General features: G+C 28.8%; 1 protein-coding gene across 3 annotated transcripts; it reads left to right on the top strand.

The window, feature by feature from the left end:
• The first annotated feature begins 1,212 nt into the window (after positions 1-1,212).
• Positions 1,213-13,911, top strand: LOC107443807 (NAD synthetase). Of its 3 annotated transcripts, XM_016057804.4 has the most exons (3): positions 1,213-1,502; positions 7,364-7,547; positions 9,721-13,911. In XM_016057804.4, the coding sequence occupies exon 3, from the start codon at positions 9,764-9,766 to the stop codon at positions 12,089-12,091; it is 2,328 nt and encodes a 775-aa protein (XP_015913290.1). In that variant the 5' UTR covers positions 1,213-1,502; positions 7,364-7,547; positions 9,721-9,763; the 3' UTR covers positions 12,092-13,911. The 3 variants fall into 3 exon arrangements, with proteins under 3 accessions (XP_015913290.1, XP_015913291.1, XP_015913289.1); XM_016057805.4 differs by lacking the exon at positions 7,364-7,547 and having other exon boundaries at positions 1,213-1,954; XM_016057803.4 differs by lacking the exon at positions 7,364-7,547 and having other exon boundaries at positions 1,214-1,502.
• The last annotated feature ends 1,873 nt before the right edge of the window (positions 13,912-15,784 follow it).

Below are 15,784 nucleotides of genomic sequence, written 5' to 3' on the forward strand. Positions count from 1 at the left end.
ATATTGAGTGCTACTTGGGTAGTGTAGAAAACACCATCCATAAGATGTTTATTTTATTAATTTTTGATGCATAATTCCCACCAAAATCAAAGAGAATGATTATGAATTGTCCATTGAATTAATATCATGAGTAATGAATAAATTATCAAAAAATTCTGTCTTTTAATTCTAGTTCATTTCTATTGGATTGTAAATATTTTATTATTTAATTGCAGGAAATTATTTGTTTGTCACCACAGTCCGTTTATGAAATTGACGCAGGAAAAGTGTAAAAGACGTTTCTCAAAAAATTCAAATTGTCAAGGAACAATATCTATAACGAGTGAAGTGTATCTATAACGAGAAAAAATTAACAAGGAAATCAGATTCCTTTCTAAAATAATATTTTCCGCTAAAATATGATAAAACCTTTTTCAAATAATCAAACCTAATTTTACAATAATATTTATATACATTTTGAAATCTCATATAATAAATTCAAACTGAACAGAATGGTTCTGCAATCATACTTAATAAATTAAAGTAAGAGAATTTAATTTCTAAGTGCGTAAGGAGATTAATAATACTATTCAATTTGAATATTAACCAATTCTTATATTTATTATATAAAAGCTAGCTAATAAAGCTTTAATTTATGTTTAATAATTACTATTGTACTAATTTGATGTTTTACCAAAACATGGTTGTTTACCTTTATTTCCCTGAAATTCATAACATTAATATTAAATATATTATACTGAAACGTACAAAAAAAATATTTTAAGCAAATAAAGAAAAATATAGGAATAAAATTTAAAGCAAATTAGATTTAAATAAATGTGTTAGTATTAAAATACCATTGATGACGCTATTTTATGCTTTGTCCTTTCCTTTATTTAATAAAACTGGGCACCTGGCCCCTTATATTTTATATTTAGTACAAAACTTTAACATTTGTCTTAAAATTAGTATGAGAAATATACTGGTGATATATGATTGATTTACAATTTGTGATCAAACTACGGAGAAGTGATGTTGGGGAGGAGCTACAAACAGACATAGCAGAAGGCAATGCCGAGAAATCCAATCAGCGCGCTCAAAATATCTTGGGGATACTATAGATGTAAAGAGAGTTTACATGCAATCGGGCATCCAAGTTCTTGGCGATAGAATTCGTTTGGCAATCACCCATTTCTGCTGATTGCCAAAGTTTAGGGTTATAAAACGGCTGGCATTCAAGACAGTGCGAAAAACGACCGTGAAAATGGGAATAAGCTTTTTTCTAGGTTTGAGGTTACAAACGGACTTTTTAATCAACTTTGTTTATTCTTTCTACTTCAACTTGTATTTGTTGTTGTCGCATGGATACGGCATCATGGTTTGTTTGGAGGTCACGGAAAAGTGATAAGTTATCTTAAAATATTTCTTGCTGCCTCTGTAATCAGATAAAATCCTCTTTCTCATAAGTATTTTGGAAGTTAGAAACTATTAGAGTTTACCAACAACAATCAAACAATTTTAAAGTAAGTCCTACGGCTGTATTGTTATGCAAACAATTACCACCAGCATATTTATGTTGACAAAAATATAACCAATCTTCAAATATTTATAAGTGTATAAATTGTCTTTTTCGGTCTTATTTGTAGCTAAAAGAAACAATAAGAATAATTGTGAGCATTAATTCATCCTTGCTTTTCCCTGATGGAGGTGTGTTAGTCCAAGTCCTAATTGAAAACCGCGATTCTTCAAGAACTCTTCTTGCCTTAGAATTCTTTGTTTTGTCTATCAACAGAGAGAATAGACGTGAACGTGCATATTAATTATGGATGAAGAGGTAGAGGTGACACAATATTTTAAACAGGGACTCGCATTTAATAAAGAAGGACATCTAGGTCCTAATCACCCGTAGTTTTGGCAACTTCAAGGGCCGGCGAGAAACTAAAAAAAACATCACAGAGAAGGACCAACTCGAAAGGTATAACTCGTAGCCACCCCCGGGCAAGCATCTACATTAAATAAAAAAAAATTGCAAGTTAAAATCTATTTAGCACCTAGGCGATTGTAGTTGACCTGACGGATCATGATACTGAAATATCCCTGCTTTATAAGAAAACATTTATGTATAGATGCTTCTTTTAGTTCGTCTTTTGTCAGTTTTTATTTTTTTGCTGTTAATGAAATAGTACGCGATCTCTTAAGATGATTTAATTTTTATTACGAAAGGTTACACAGGGTGGCCACCCAGCTTGAAAACCTGGAATTATCAGGAAATTTTTTTATGCTGAAAAAAACCTGGAAAAGTCAGGGAAATTTAGATAAAAGCCTGGAAAGATCAGGGGATTTTAAAGAAAAGCTGGAATTCTTTTTAAAGATTTTCTTAATCTGATTTATTTTTTGATCTGTTATACCCACTTGTTTTAGACAGAAATTTATTGCCTAACAGTTGAAATATCAACTTGGCAATATTTTGCATTTGTCAAAATTTCCTCCATTAATCCCTGTTAAATTAGAATGCCACATAAAACCCATGTTTGCTAAATTAATGGAGAAACAGTTTAGGAAAGGTGGAGGTTGAAGAAGGAGTTAAGATATTTGCTTCTGTTTATAAAAGTAGCATTTGTTTAACTTCTAAACTGTGGGTTGAATCCATTTATAATTTGTTCTGATGCTCTAAGTTTTTTTCTTTCTTCCGACTAAATAATAAGAATGTTTTAGTATTTTTAATTTGATAAAGTTCACCACAAATTAGGAAAAGAATTCAAAATATTAATGCAAACAATTAATAAAAATAGCATCCAAATGGAAAAAATGCACTAAGCAGCACTATATTTTATAGAGAAACCAAGAGGAATAAAACACATGAGACGAAGAAAAAATGAAAAAAATATGACAATCAAGGCTGACGTCAGCCTTGCATTGTCACAAATTAGTTGGTCATAATTTAATAGATTTTATGTTACACTCTTTTTCTAAAAGCTTTTGTACTCTCATCCAAATCGGTGAATTATTTTTCTCAGCAAAGCCAATCAATCACATATTTTCTTACAATCGCTAACAACAATGTTTGTTAACAAATCGTTACAATTTTTGCATTGATGCTTATTTTCTCGATTTCGTTTTGACCTTTTATAACATATTTTAATTTAAAAAAAGGTTCTTTTAAGGACCAACCATATGTTAACATTTTGTTGGTAAATATTTGATTTTTAATTAAAAATTTAGACTTCTGATTTAAAATTTGATTCACAATGTCCAATTCAAAATTGACATTGTGTAGTAATAGCAATGTCGAAAGTTCGTTAATGTTACTCTTTTTCCAGAGATGATATTTTCCGAAACTGTTTCTCCTTTTTCTTTGTTTTTTTTCTGCCAAATCACTATTTATTATATCCCTAGTGAAAATATATTAAACAATACTTGTCAAGTTTTTTTTTCTCTCTGTATTTCCCATTCGGTGCATTTTGTGCAAAAATTACTGAATACATTAAACTTTTTTTATTCAATAAAAACAATATATTTTACATGCTAAACATATTATTTTCTCCGCATCCATCTTAATTTTTTTTTTTTAAATTAATGTTGTACCAAAACGTTAAAAATTACACATAAAAAATAGAAAACAAAATCTTGCTAAGTTGTTAAAATAAATGTATTTTACTTATTTATTCAATATGATGTATTAAAAAAAATATCATTTTAAATAAAATACTTTACAATATTGGTACTTTTGTTGTATCCATCCTATACTTTATGAGAAAAAAAACACGTTAACGTGGAAATGTTAAGATTTTTACCTGGAAAACCTCGAAAAATCAGGGAAATTTGAAACCTGATTTGAGTGGCCACCCTGTTATAATAATGCCTGTAGTCTTCTGCTTATCTATCTCTCATCTGTGTTCTCCCTAAGCGTTTCTAGAAGGTGGCCCGTCTGCCTGCCCCTTGATCCCTGTAAATTAGCCTTTTTTGTAAAAATAAGCTGCTATCTCTTAAAAACAGTGTCTTTTATTGATATTCCATTTTAAAAAATTTAATTCACTGTATAATTATTACACACTGGTAACATTATCTGTATTTTTAGGTTTCATTTTGATAATGCAGATATTTATTTTATTAGCATTATTCTCAACTGGTTAAATTTTTAAAAGTTTCTCTTTTTTTTGGGGGGGGGGATTATATTAAGTGATTTTTAACATGATTTTTTAAAAAATAGATATCTCTTTTTGGAAATTCACTTTTAAATGTTCATTTCTCATAATTTTCCGTTTAAGTTATAGATTAAGGCTTTCAAATAGTTGATCAATTAATTAATTTTTAGCTGACTTTTTTGAACAAATTTTTTGCTTATTTTGAAGAATGAGATTTTTTTTTTTTTTTTAAATATACGTATAAATAAAAGGGTGATTTGCAATGCTTTTTTAAATACACACAACAACATAAGAGGGCAATTTAAAAATTGTAAAGTATCAAATTCAGTTTTTGCATGTTAATACACATTTTGATAAATTTTAACAGTGTTAAATGAGAGTGTCTTTTCAAATCTCAAAATGACCTCTTCTGTGAGCTTTTTTATTCCTGTACAGTAGGGGTGCACAACCTGTGGCCCTTCGACTGCTGAAGTGCGGCCCGCGAGAGCTTCTAAACACAATAAAAAAAATTTTAAAAATGGCAATTTTTAATCGAGCTTTTAAGTCATCACGTTTTGACACAATCAATTGTAACAGATTCTTTAGTAAATAGCCAATTTTATCGTAAATATAAATGATTTTTTTTTTAAAACAGTTATTTCCGCTTATCTACGTGATTTCGAAAACCTGGTATTTTTCTTCCGACGCGAGTTTCAGATCGCAAATTTAAATATTCACTTTTTGTGCACTTTATTTGCGACGATTTCATCGTAAATCTAAGTTATTTTGTATCTTTTTTTTTGCAATTCTTTCTTTTTTTTTCAACAATTTTTTCTGCAGTTATTGCTATGCGTTCCCACGTATTATAAAAAATTCCAATTGTTCTATTACGACATACAAATTTTAAATCATGCATTTGACACGCTTTATTCGTGATGAGTTCAGCATGAATATATTTTTCCCCAATTATTTCTATACTTTTCCACGTGATTTTGACAATCCTATTATTTAACTAGATGTTATTACGACACATGATTGTTAATCGCGCAATTAAATAATCCCTTTTTGATACGGTATTTCAGTACAGTTTTATCGTCAATCCTAGTTATTTTTTCTTCGTTTTTATTTCCGCAACAATTATAATTTGGTCGAATGTGGTAATGAATTGTGATTTAATCAAAAACCAAATATTCGACAAAAAAGAAGAAGAAGAAAAAATCGACTGACGCCGTACACTTGGGGCCAAATAGCAAAATCTTTTAGCAGCATAGCAACACTGAAATTAAAATTTCAATGCTCAGAATAATATTTCCTGGAATAACGTATTCATAAATTGACTCTAAAAAAAAAAGCCAATCAAGAACGTTTTTGAAAATGTTGAAAAGCGAGACAGAGAATATAAAAATCAACATTAATCTTTGGAAAAAAATTTTAAAGCTGAACATCTCAGTTTTTCAATTACCAGAAAAAGCCAAGAAAAAAGAATTAAGTTAACAGAAATGCTATTAAAAATTACTGCGTTATAAGGAAAACGTCTAAAAAAAGTTTTTTTTTTATTTAAAAAAAATAAAAAGATAGGAAAAACGTTCTTAATTTTTTAAATGAAAATCTTATGCCGAAAATCTCAATTTAAATTTTTCTCATTGCCATAATTTTAGAAGAAAAAAAATTGCTATAAAATAAATTTTATTAGTAACTTTATTTTAAAAAAAAATGCTGAGTCATAATAAAAATACCTAAAAACAGAAAAAACACATTTTTCTTAGTTTCTGAAACAAAACTTTAATACCGAAAATCACACTTTTCTATGTTACTGGTTATTTATATTACAGTACAGGGAAAGAGGGATAATAAATTAATAGTAGGAGACATTCTGTTAAAATGCTGGGTTATAATAAAAACAGTGGAAAATGGAAAAAAATCCTTCTCAATTCTCAAAGTATCGAAAAAATGACAAAATTGACTTGTCTGATTATAATTTAAAAAAAAAAAAAAAAGTAATATTTATAAAAACTCAAAAATAAAAAAAACTTGGAAAAATACATTTCTAAATAATATTCTGCCGAATATTTGACTGATCATTCAACCAATTGAATTTTTCACAGAAGGGCCAAATACTCGTTACATCCCTCCCTAATTTAAATGCAATGTTATTGCAACTTGAGAAATTCATAAAATGACGGAAAACGTGAATTTTTAAGCTGCTCACTGTTTGTAGTTTAGATTTCAATTTTTTGTTGCTTAAGTGATCTTTTTCGATAAAAAAAAAAGGAAAATGTTTAAGATATAAAAAAAATCTAATAATTAATTAAATAATAAAGTACATTACAAAATAAGCATTAAATTTTATTTTGAACTATCGCAGTTTTGTTTTTATTTTAGGCTTTTGTTTAAAACCTATAAATTTTCTTCAATTAAAATATTTAATTTGAATTTATATTACTTAATTATGACTAAACTTTTTCCTACTTTCCTTCTGTGTCATTGCAGTTCTTTTTTTATTTATTAGAATTTAATTCTAAAATGAATTTTCGTATTGCATGATATGATAAAAAAAAACCATTTCTTTTCTTCAATGTTTATTTATTTTGATAAATCTATTGATCATATGATAAACATAGCAAGTATTTTTATTTTTGAATGAATTCCAATAATGGAACACTACTAAGTTATTGATATTACTAAGTTTATTGATTAAAAAAATGGAATGCTAATGTTTAAATAAACATTACTACTTTGTCATTAACATGTCTAAATACATCTGCGGCCCTTCGTTAGCCAACCTGCTGTGCAAGTGGCCCTTCACTAAAAAGGTTGTGTACCCCTACTGTACAGCATCTTCTCAGATCACAGTTGTTTTGTAAATTAAAATCTAGAGTTTTCAAAAAAATTGCTTATTACTTTTGCCTTAATAAGAAAGCCTGATTTTCTCTCTATTTTAGTTTGAATAATAAATTTGGTCTTTTATTTTGAGTATTTTGAAATGTGCAGTAAAAGCAAGGTTACTTATTTGCCTCTCTTTTGGTTGAATATTGATAGGTTTTACTCATTGAGGTTTTTATAATAATTATGTTTAATTTTAATACTCTAAATACTTGGAGCACTCTGGATGTATGGGACACTTAAAAAAGAACCCTATATCAACTCAGACATGATTAAAATATGTTATTGATTTCATAATTTAGTAACTTGGTTTACAAAATTTTCTAGAAATTGTGAACTTTCTTTGACTGAATAAATATATTTATTTATTTTCATAGACTTTGTTTAATTGGCGTAGTAAATTCATTTTCCAATGAATTTTGCTCCTGACTCATTCGGACCACGATGCTGACATAAAGTTATCCTCAGTGATAGACAGATAATCAGTTAAGAGTCTCCTTTGCTATCTGGGTAACCGTGGGAAATTTTTGTTGTTTTCCTCTCCATGTAATGCAAATGCGGGTTAGTATGATCAAGAAATTTTCTATGAAGATTAGTTTTTCCCACTGTTTGAATCATATGTTCCCTTGTCTTCTGGATTGGGGTCAAAATTACATGGCTACGAAGTTGAACATTGATAGTTGTAAACTCAGAATTGGGTGGACTGTTGAATGTCTGTTATAAAATAAAAGGAAATGCGTAAAGGGAAATAAGTTTACAGTTTGTTATTTTATTTATTAATACGAAGTTGGAGTGTAATTTGGGCATTGAAATATTTTTCCTATTTTTTTCATTTTAATTTTTGAGGAATCCAGCTAGATTTAAACTTTTATGTGGAGTAAGACTGGGCTAAGCAATAAATATTGTGATTATATATTGTGATATATTCTTTGATAAATATAGTGATGTATGGTGATATAGCATATATTAAAATATTATTTCTTTCGAATAAAACTACACATTCAGAAATCTATCAATCTTTAAGCAATAAATCTATAACAAAAGGAAATGTTAGTTATAAGATATTCTTTCATAACATCAATAACATTGCTTAATTTTTTTAATTAAAGTAATAAAAGTGGATTTACTCAAGACTGATTTTTTTAAAAGTTGAAATAAGCATTAGCTTTGTTTTAATTTTTTTTTGAAAACCACTTAATTTTTAATGGTTTCAAAATAATAAAATTCTATCAAAAGATTTCACTTGTATGTATTGTAGGAAATTTAAAAAGAAGAAAAAAAATGGGTGAAAAAATACAAAAGTAATTGTGTACTTAAGTAAAACAAGGTTTTTAAAATTATTTGGGGAAAAACATGGTTTTGAGACATTATTAGACCTGATCATAGTGAAGGAATTTTTTCTTCAAATTGAATTGACATATTTTGTATCATTGAGTTAAAAGTCTGTAACTTTTTAGAAAATAAAAATTTTTATACCAAAAATTTATGAATTTCAATGCTGGTTTTCAGATACCAATTATTAATGCAATTTTGTTTACTTTGTTAAAGTATTATTTTTATAATATCAGTAAATATCCTTTTTTAAGTAATATTAAAAAAATGATTTTAAAAAATATATACTACTGTGATAATAAAAGCCAATTTAATTCTTCTTTTTAATGTAACAAGAGTAACCAAAAGCTTTATTCTAAATTTAAAAAAAGTTGAATACTAAATTTGAGATACTTTTCAAAATCAAAAATATCCGTATGGATGTTCTGTATTTATGCAATGGTTTGAAACTGATCCATGTAATTTATCTGCTGTTATTCTAAATAACCATTAACTTTTTTGTTTATTGAATTAATTTTTTCAATTTAATTATCTGTAATAGCTACAAGGAGATTTCAATAAAATAACTTCAATTCAGTATCACATCAATTTAACAAAAATTACAGATCACTTGCTTGTTATAGACAGTTTCAGTTAGGGATGTAGTTTCAAGGGCTTGCTTGTTATAGACATTTTCAATTAGGGATGTAGGACAGTTTCAAATAGGGATTTTGTCGAATAGCTGAAAATATTAATCTAAAAAATCAGCCGAATATTCTGCTACCAAATAGAAACCTTTTTTGTAAAATCATTAATATTATTTTTTAAGTTTAGTTAATGCTGAAAATTAATCAAAACTTAGTTATGTTATTGGTATAGAATAAAACGAAAAAAAACTATAATAGTTATCCATTTAAAATTTCAAAGATAAATATAAAACTAACTGAAAAAGTATTAAAAGAAATTTAAAAAAAAGCTAGCGTTGTAAAGGTGAAAAAACGAAATAGAAAAAAAAATTACATTAATTAACTCTCGAAAGAAAATTTTAAAGCTGAATATCTGTTTTCCAATTACTATATGTTCAAGAAAAATGAATAAAATATAATAGAAATCCTGCGTCATAATAAAGACGTCAAAAAAGCTATATAGAAACCAAAGCAAGAATCTTTCTTAATTTTTAAATGAAAAATTTTAAGCTAAAAATCTCTACTTAATTTTGTCACATTACCTTATTTTTAGAGTAAGTGTTGATAAAAGAACGCTCATTAGAAATGGTCTTAAAAAAATTCTGTGTCACTATGAAAATGCCTATAAAAAGCTATAAATGCTAAGAAATGCGAAAGAGAAACAGCAAAAAATTTTCTTATTGTTTTGTCTTATTCTATGTTTTTATATGTCTTATGTTTTATCTTTTTTTTAAAAGGTTGCCTACATTTTCAAGTTCAACATCAAATTGTTCCTTCAACATGGGTCGAAAAGTTACTCTTGCTACATGCACCCTTAATCAGTGGGCAATGGACTTTAGAGGTAATTATGAACGAATTCTTGAAAGCATTAAAATTGCCAGAGATAGAGGTGCTACTTATCGATGTGGCCCAGAATTAGAAATTACCGGCTATAGTTGTGGTGATCATTTTTATGAGAGTGATACATTGCTTCATTCATGGGAAGTACTGGCTAAGTTATTGCAGGATCCAGTTTGCAAGGATATGATAATTGATATTGGAATGCCAATTATGCATAAGAATGTGACTTATAATTGTAGAGTTGTATTTTTGAATAAGAAGATACTTCTAATTCGACCCAAACTAATCCTTTGTGATGATGGCAACTACCGAGAAACTCGTTGGTTTACTGCATGGACTAAAACGAAACAAACTGAAGATTTTCATTTGCCAAGAATGATTCAGGATATATGTGGACAACAAACTGTCCTAATAGGTGATGCTGTGATTGCTACTTTAGATACCTGCATTGGTTTTGAAATCTGTGAAGAATTATGGAACCCTCAGAGCTCACATATATCACAAAGCTTTGATGGAGTTGAAATAATTTCCAATGGTAGCGGATGCTACCATGAGCTTAGAAAAGCCTATGTTGTTGTAGACTTGGTAAAATCGGCTACAGCTAAATGTGGAGGCATTTATTTGTTCTCAAACTTGCGTGGATGTGATGGAGAGAGAACTTATTTTCAAGGCTGCTCTCATGTAGCAATTAATGGGCATATGGTTAGTATTGGCAAACAATTTTCATTACAAGATGTTGAAGTCATAACTGCAACATTAGATCTGGAAGATGTCCGGATTTACAGAAATGCCATTCGTAGTCGCAATTTAGTTGCTGCTTCAGCACCTCGTTATCCTCGAGTTCAATGTGATTTTGCTTTATCCTCAAATGACTTATTCTTGCCAACGTTTGAGCCAAAAGAGTGGAAATATCATTCACCTGATGAAGAGATTGCTTTAGGGCCAGCTTGCTGGTTATGGGATTATTTACGACGAAGTGGGCAAGGTGGCTTCTTTTTACCATTGAGTGGTGGAGTTGATAGTAGTAGTACTGCTGTTATTGTTCATTCAATGTGTACTTTAATTTGTCAAGCTATATCTGATGGAGACACCAATGTTTTGGAAGACTTGCGAAAGATTATTGGTGATTCAAAATACAAACCTCAAAATCCCAGAGAGTTATGTAATCAAATATTGGTGACTTGTTACATGGGCACTAAAAACTCATCGGAAGAAACCTGCAATCGAGCAAAAGATTTGGCTTCACAAGTTGGTAGTTTCCATATGAAAATTAAAATTGATATAATAATAGATGCAATATTAGCTGTGTTTACCTTAGTTACTGGTGTAACACCAAAATTCCGTGCTCATGGTGGAAATACACGAGAAAATTTAGCCTTACAAAATGTGCAAGCTCGTATTCGAATGGTTATGGCATATTTTCTTGCTCAATTGGTTTTGTGGACTAGAAATCGCTCTGGTGGCTTACTAGTGCTAGGTTCTGGAAATGTTGATGAGGGGCTTGCCGGCTACCTCACAAAGTATGATTGCTCAAGTGCAGATGTCAATCCTATAGGATCAATTAGTAAAAAAGATCTGAAATCTTTTTTAAAATATGCAATATTTCAATTTAGCTTACCGGCATTGGGAGAAATTCTCGATGCGCAACCGACAGCCGAGTTAGAACCGTTGGTAGAAGGCAAGTTAGTCCAGACAGATGAAGAAGACATGGGCATGACCTATGATGAACTTAGCATTTATGGTCACTTGCGTAAGCCAGGAGGTTGCGGTCCTTACTCTATGTTTTGTAAACTTGTGAATACTTGGTCAAATATTTTGCAAGCACATGATATAGCGGATAAAGTGAAGCATTTTTTCAGGAAATACTCGATAAATCGTCATAAAATGACTGTTCTCACACCCTCTTACCATGCTGAAACTTACAGTCCTGATGACAACCGATATGATCAAAGGCCATTTTTGTATAATGTGAAATGGGATTGGCAGTTCCATGCAATCGACGTTGCTCTGAAAAGGTATAAGAAAATAAAAGAGGACAGAATGAGAGAGATAGCTAGTCACGGTTACAGTAAAAGTCATCATTCAAAAGAGAGGAGTTATCCCGACCTTAGTGGTGCTCCTCTTCTAGAGAGTGTGTCTGGAACTGGACGATTTGGTGTTGTTGTTTCTGATAGCTTGCCTAAATGCTCAAAAGATGGCATGCATAGATCATCCTACAGACGTGGAACTGTGGGAGCAGCTGTGAGCTCAGATGTTTTATCTTTTTAAAAGATCTGTTAATTTTTGATTAAATTGAACAAATTTTGTTTAATTCTCTTTTCTTATGTTATTTAGTTTTTGAAAACTCAAGGTGCTATACGTGCTGTCCTATATATATATATATCTTGTATTTATATTAATCTAAGAGTTATGTTACTAGATCATGAAAAAAATTGAGTGTAAATTAAAGTTTTCACTTAAAGTTAATAGCTTATCTATCAGTATTTACTTTTCATACGTTGAATTTTTTGGTTATATTATTAGTATTACTAGAGTTTTTCTCTACAGAAGTCTAGTTATATATTTGTGCTGTATTGTTAAATGTTTACCTACATAATGTATGGTTAAGATTTTAATTGATAATTGTTTATTAATTAATTATCATTGATTTGCTTAGTGTTAGATTTTTTTTTAATTCAAAATTTTAGAGAGCTGCAGTAAGATTAATTTTTTTATTCTCTTGAAACCCTATTTTCTGTACTGATTCAAAAATAAATAAGTTGCAGGACTGCTGGAAGAATTTTATTTCAGAGAAGGTCAGTGGCAGATTTTTTGGAGGGGAAATGCTATGAATTCCAATATTTTATATGCATATTAAATAACATGTCAAAACTTGTTTCCATCTGCATTAAACTTAAATATTTACTTTGAAGTAAGGTTTTTTACATTTAATTTTATAACACAGTTGGATTCTAAATAATTGAAATGAACAGTTATTACAAAATATAAATACCATACAATATTACCGTGTTATTAATTTTTATTCTGTTGGAACTTTAAAGATATATTTTTAGAAATGAATTAACAGTACACAATTACAGTTAATTAAAAAACTGCAAAATCGATAAAAAATGGAATTTTACTCTCTGCTGTCTCCCTGCGCAATAACCCTAAAGATCTGTACTGTAACTGAAGAATACAAATATTTTTCTATACATTTTAAAGTACATTTAAATTAATATTGAAATGTCTATTCCTCAAAACTCATCAATTGCATTAAATCTTCAATTATATTATAAACACATATTTTTTTTCATTTGAAAAATGTTATGTTAGGTTTGTACCTATTCATAATGAATTCCATTTTATGCAAAACCTTTTCAACTGCTATTTTAATGCTGTTCTTATTCTATTATTGATATTTCTTTATTTTAAAGTTAATTTATTCAAAATTTAACATTCTAAAAAAACTTTTCAACAAAATGCCTTTTAATTTATTATTCTAAAAATTAATAAACAAAAACTGGAAAAAAGGAAATATTCTGGCAAAAGTGTGAAGAAATCTAATAGTATAATACATATTTACAGTCTCTTATGAGTTGCTTGAAAAATCTGTTCTCTGTCAAATAATTTTTATCAGTGAGGATGGTTAAATATTCTCAAAAAATGAGTTTTCTGAAAATATGTTTAACAACAAGTCTTGTAGGGTAGCATCTGGCAATCGAAGGAATATTCTTAACTAATTTGTATACAGTATAGAATGCAAACAATAATATTAATCTTGGGCAGTTTAATATTAGAAGAAACTGCATATCCTTTTTGTTATTGTTTCGAATATTTTTCGTCTCATTCTGTAAAAATATTATTTCCAATCGAATTCACAGGCAATAAATGTATTATGTGTATTTTTTTTCCTCTCTTTTTTAGACTTATTGTAATATTTGCTCATTTGGCTGAAGTTTTTGTATGGATATTTTAATTTTACATAATACTTAGTTTAAAGTTAAGTCTCTAAGATTTAAAAAATTACTCTCTAATCGTTTATGTATATACTTTGGATATATTTCTTTATGTATATATTTTTAATTAATAAATTTTTAGTCCCCTTGCATTTGTGTATTTATTGCAAGAATATGTTTGAAGGCTCAGGCCTTGAGTAAACACAAAGATGAGGACAACCCTTCAAAAACTTATGATTCTTTTAAAAAATTGAAATATTTCATTAATGTGAAATCGAAGTGTATACTTTTAATGAAGGTAAAAACTCAATACAATGGTCTATTTAGCTAATTATTCTTTCTTTCCTAATAGTGTAAGACTATGCATTCGAACCATGGATTGAGCTACTGAATTCAGAGTTTCCACTATATTGAAAATTGGTTTTCAATGACCCGAGATCTAATAAAAAAAAAATCATTTTTATGCCCTGAATGATTTCTGAGGGGTCTCTTCTTGAAAATAGGTCAAGTCTTTTTATCTCAAAATTTTCTCTTAGTGAAATAAGATAGTTACTGTAATGTCAAAGAGGGCATAATATATAGAATACAAACAGAAGGCATTTTCAGTTTTTGTAATTTTTTTTAATACAAATTCTAAGGAAATCATTAACGGCAAATTATTCTGAAATAATGAGATTGTTCAAACATTTTTATAAAAACTAAGGTGTTGAGATGGTTTAATAGATTGGAAGGACAAGAAAAATTTAGATTTTTTAACACCTCATGCCTTAAAAAGTTGCAAACAGTAAAAGTTAATTTTTGCTCATTATTTTTATGTATTATATTCCTTTTTAATCTATCTATCTTGTATTTTGCATTCATGTACGGTGATATAAATCAGACTTTAGAAACCACAGGTGATTTATTCTTTTTTTCAGTTGAATTTTGTCTTCGTAAATTTGCTGGCCACTCAATTTTTTTCACGCTGTAAATCAAGTTTCGCAGTGGATGCACTATACCTTTTTTTTTTCCGCTTCCACCCAACAATTTTTGGCGTATTTGACATGCTGTAGCACGTGAGAGGAATCGTTGATGTAGATGATTTTTTTAAAACTTTCATCTTTTCTGCTATTTGTTTTATTACACGTTTATTAAAAGAATGTACTGATCTCTTAGAATTGATTGTAAAAAATTTGCTAATGTTTTTAAAAATGCAACATTCAAGGTGTTACGTCAAGTGCTCAGGTATCATAATTTTGATATAGTTGCGCTTTCTACGTCATTTTGTTACCATCGTTTTGTTTGTCATTTCTAAGTTAACTTTCAAAACATTCTATGGCTGGCAACAGTATTTTTATTTTTTTAAGTTGTTTATTTTTATTTCTTTTAGAATTCGTTCTTTTTTAGCGAAATGTTTTTTAACCTACCAGAATTCTTTGGCGACAGTTATCTCTAAATATGAAGAAAATAAAGAAAATATTTAAGTGTTCTGAAAAGAATCTTATTTAGTTGTACAAAGTACTTCACAAGGTTTTCCAAAATTACATCATGATTTTTTGGCATACTTGTTTTGTTATGCAAAATAACAGCTGGATTTTTTTTAAAAAGAAGAGCTTCATTCAAAAAAATTTATATGAAAAATAGCTGGGTATTTTTGGAAAATAAATATGTATGACATGGCTTTTGGCACACAGGGTAAAGGAAAGAAGATTTTGATGATTTAAAAATGTTAGACCCAAGTAGCACATGGATATTGTAACAGCTTTAATATACATCGATCGACATTGTGTGTACGATTTCACGTTAAAAGTCTCTTTATAAAACTTTTCATTTTAAATTTTATTGTGTTCTTAAATTAAAATTAAGCCTTTAAAAGACAAAAAAGGACATCAAATTGTTATAATTGCAAATATAAATTTTTGGGAAAAATATACTTGAGGGTGCCCCTTGGCGAAATTGGCGACTTATGTTTGGCGTTATTCCTGTTTGAGCGGGACATCGTGGTAACAGGAATGGCGGCCAAAACATTGGAAAATTTCAACAA

The sequence above is a fragment of the Parasteatoda tepidariorum genome, chromosome 2, assembly GCF_043381705.1.
Source record: "Parasteatoda tepidariorum isolate YZ-2023 chromosome 2, CAS_Ptep_4.0, whole genome shotgun sequence".
Classification (NCBI taxonomy): Eukaryota; Metazoa; Arthropoda; class Arachnida; order Araneae; family Theridiidae; genus Parasteatoda; species Parasteatoda tepidariorum.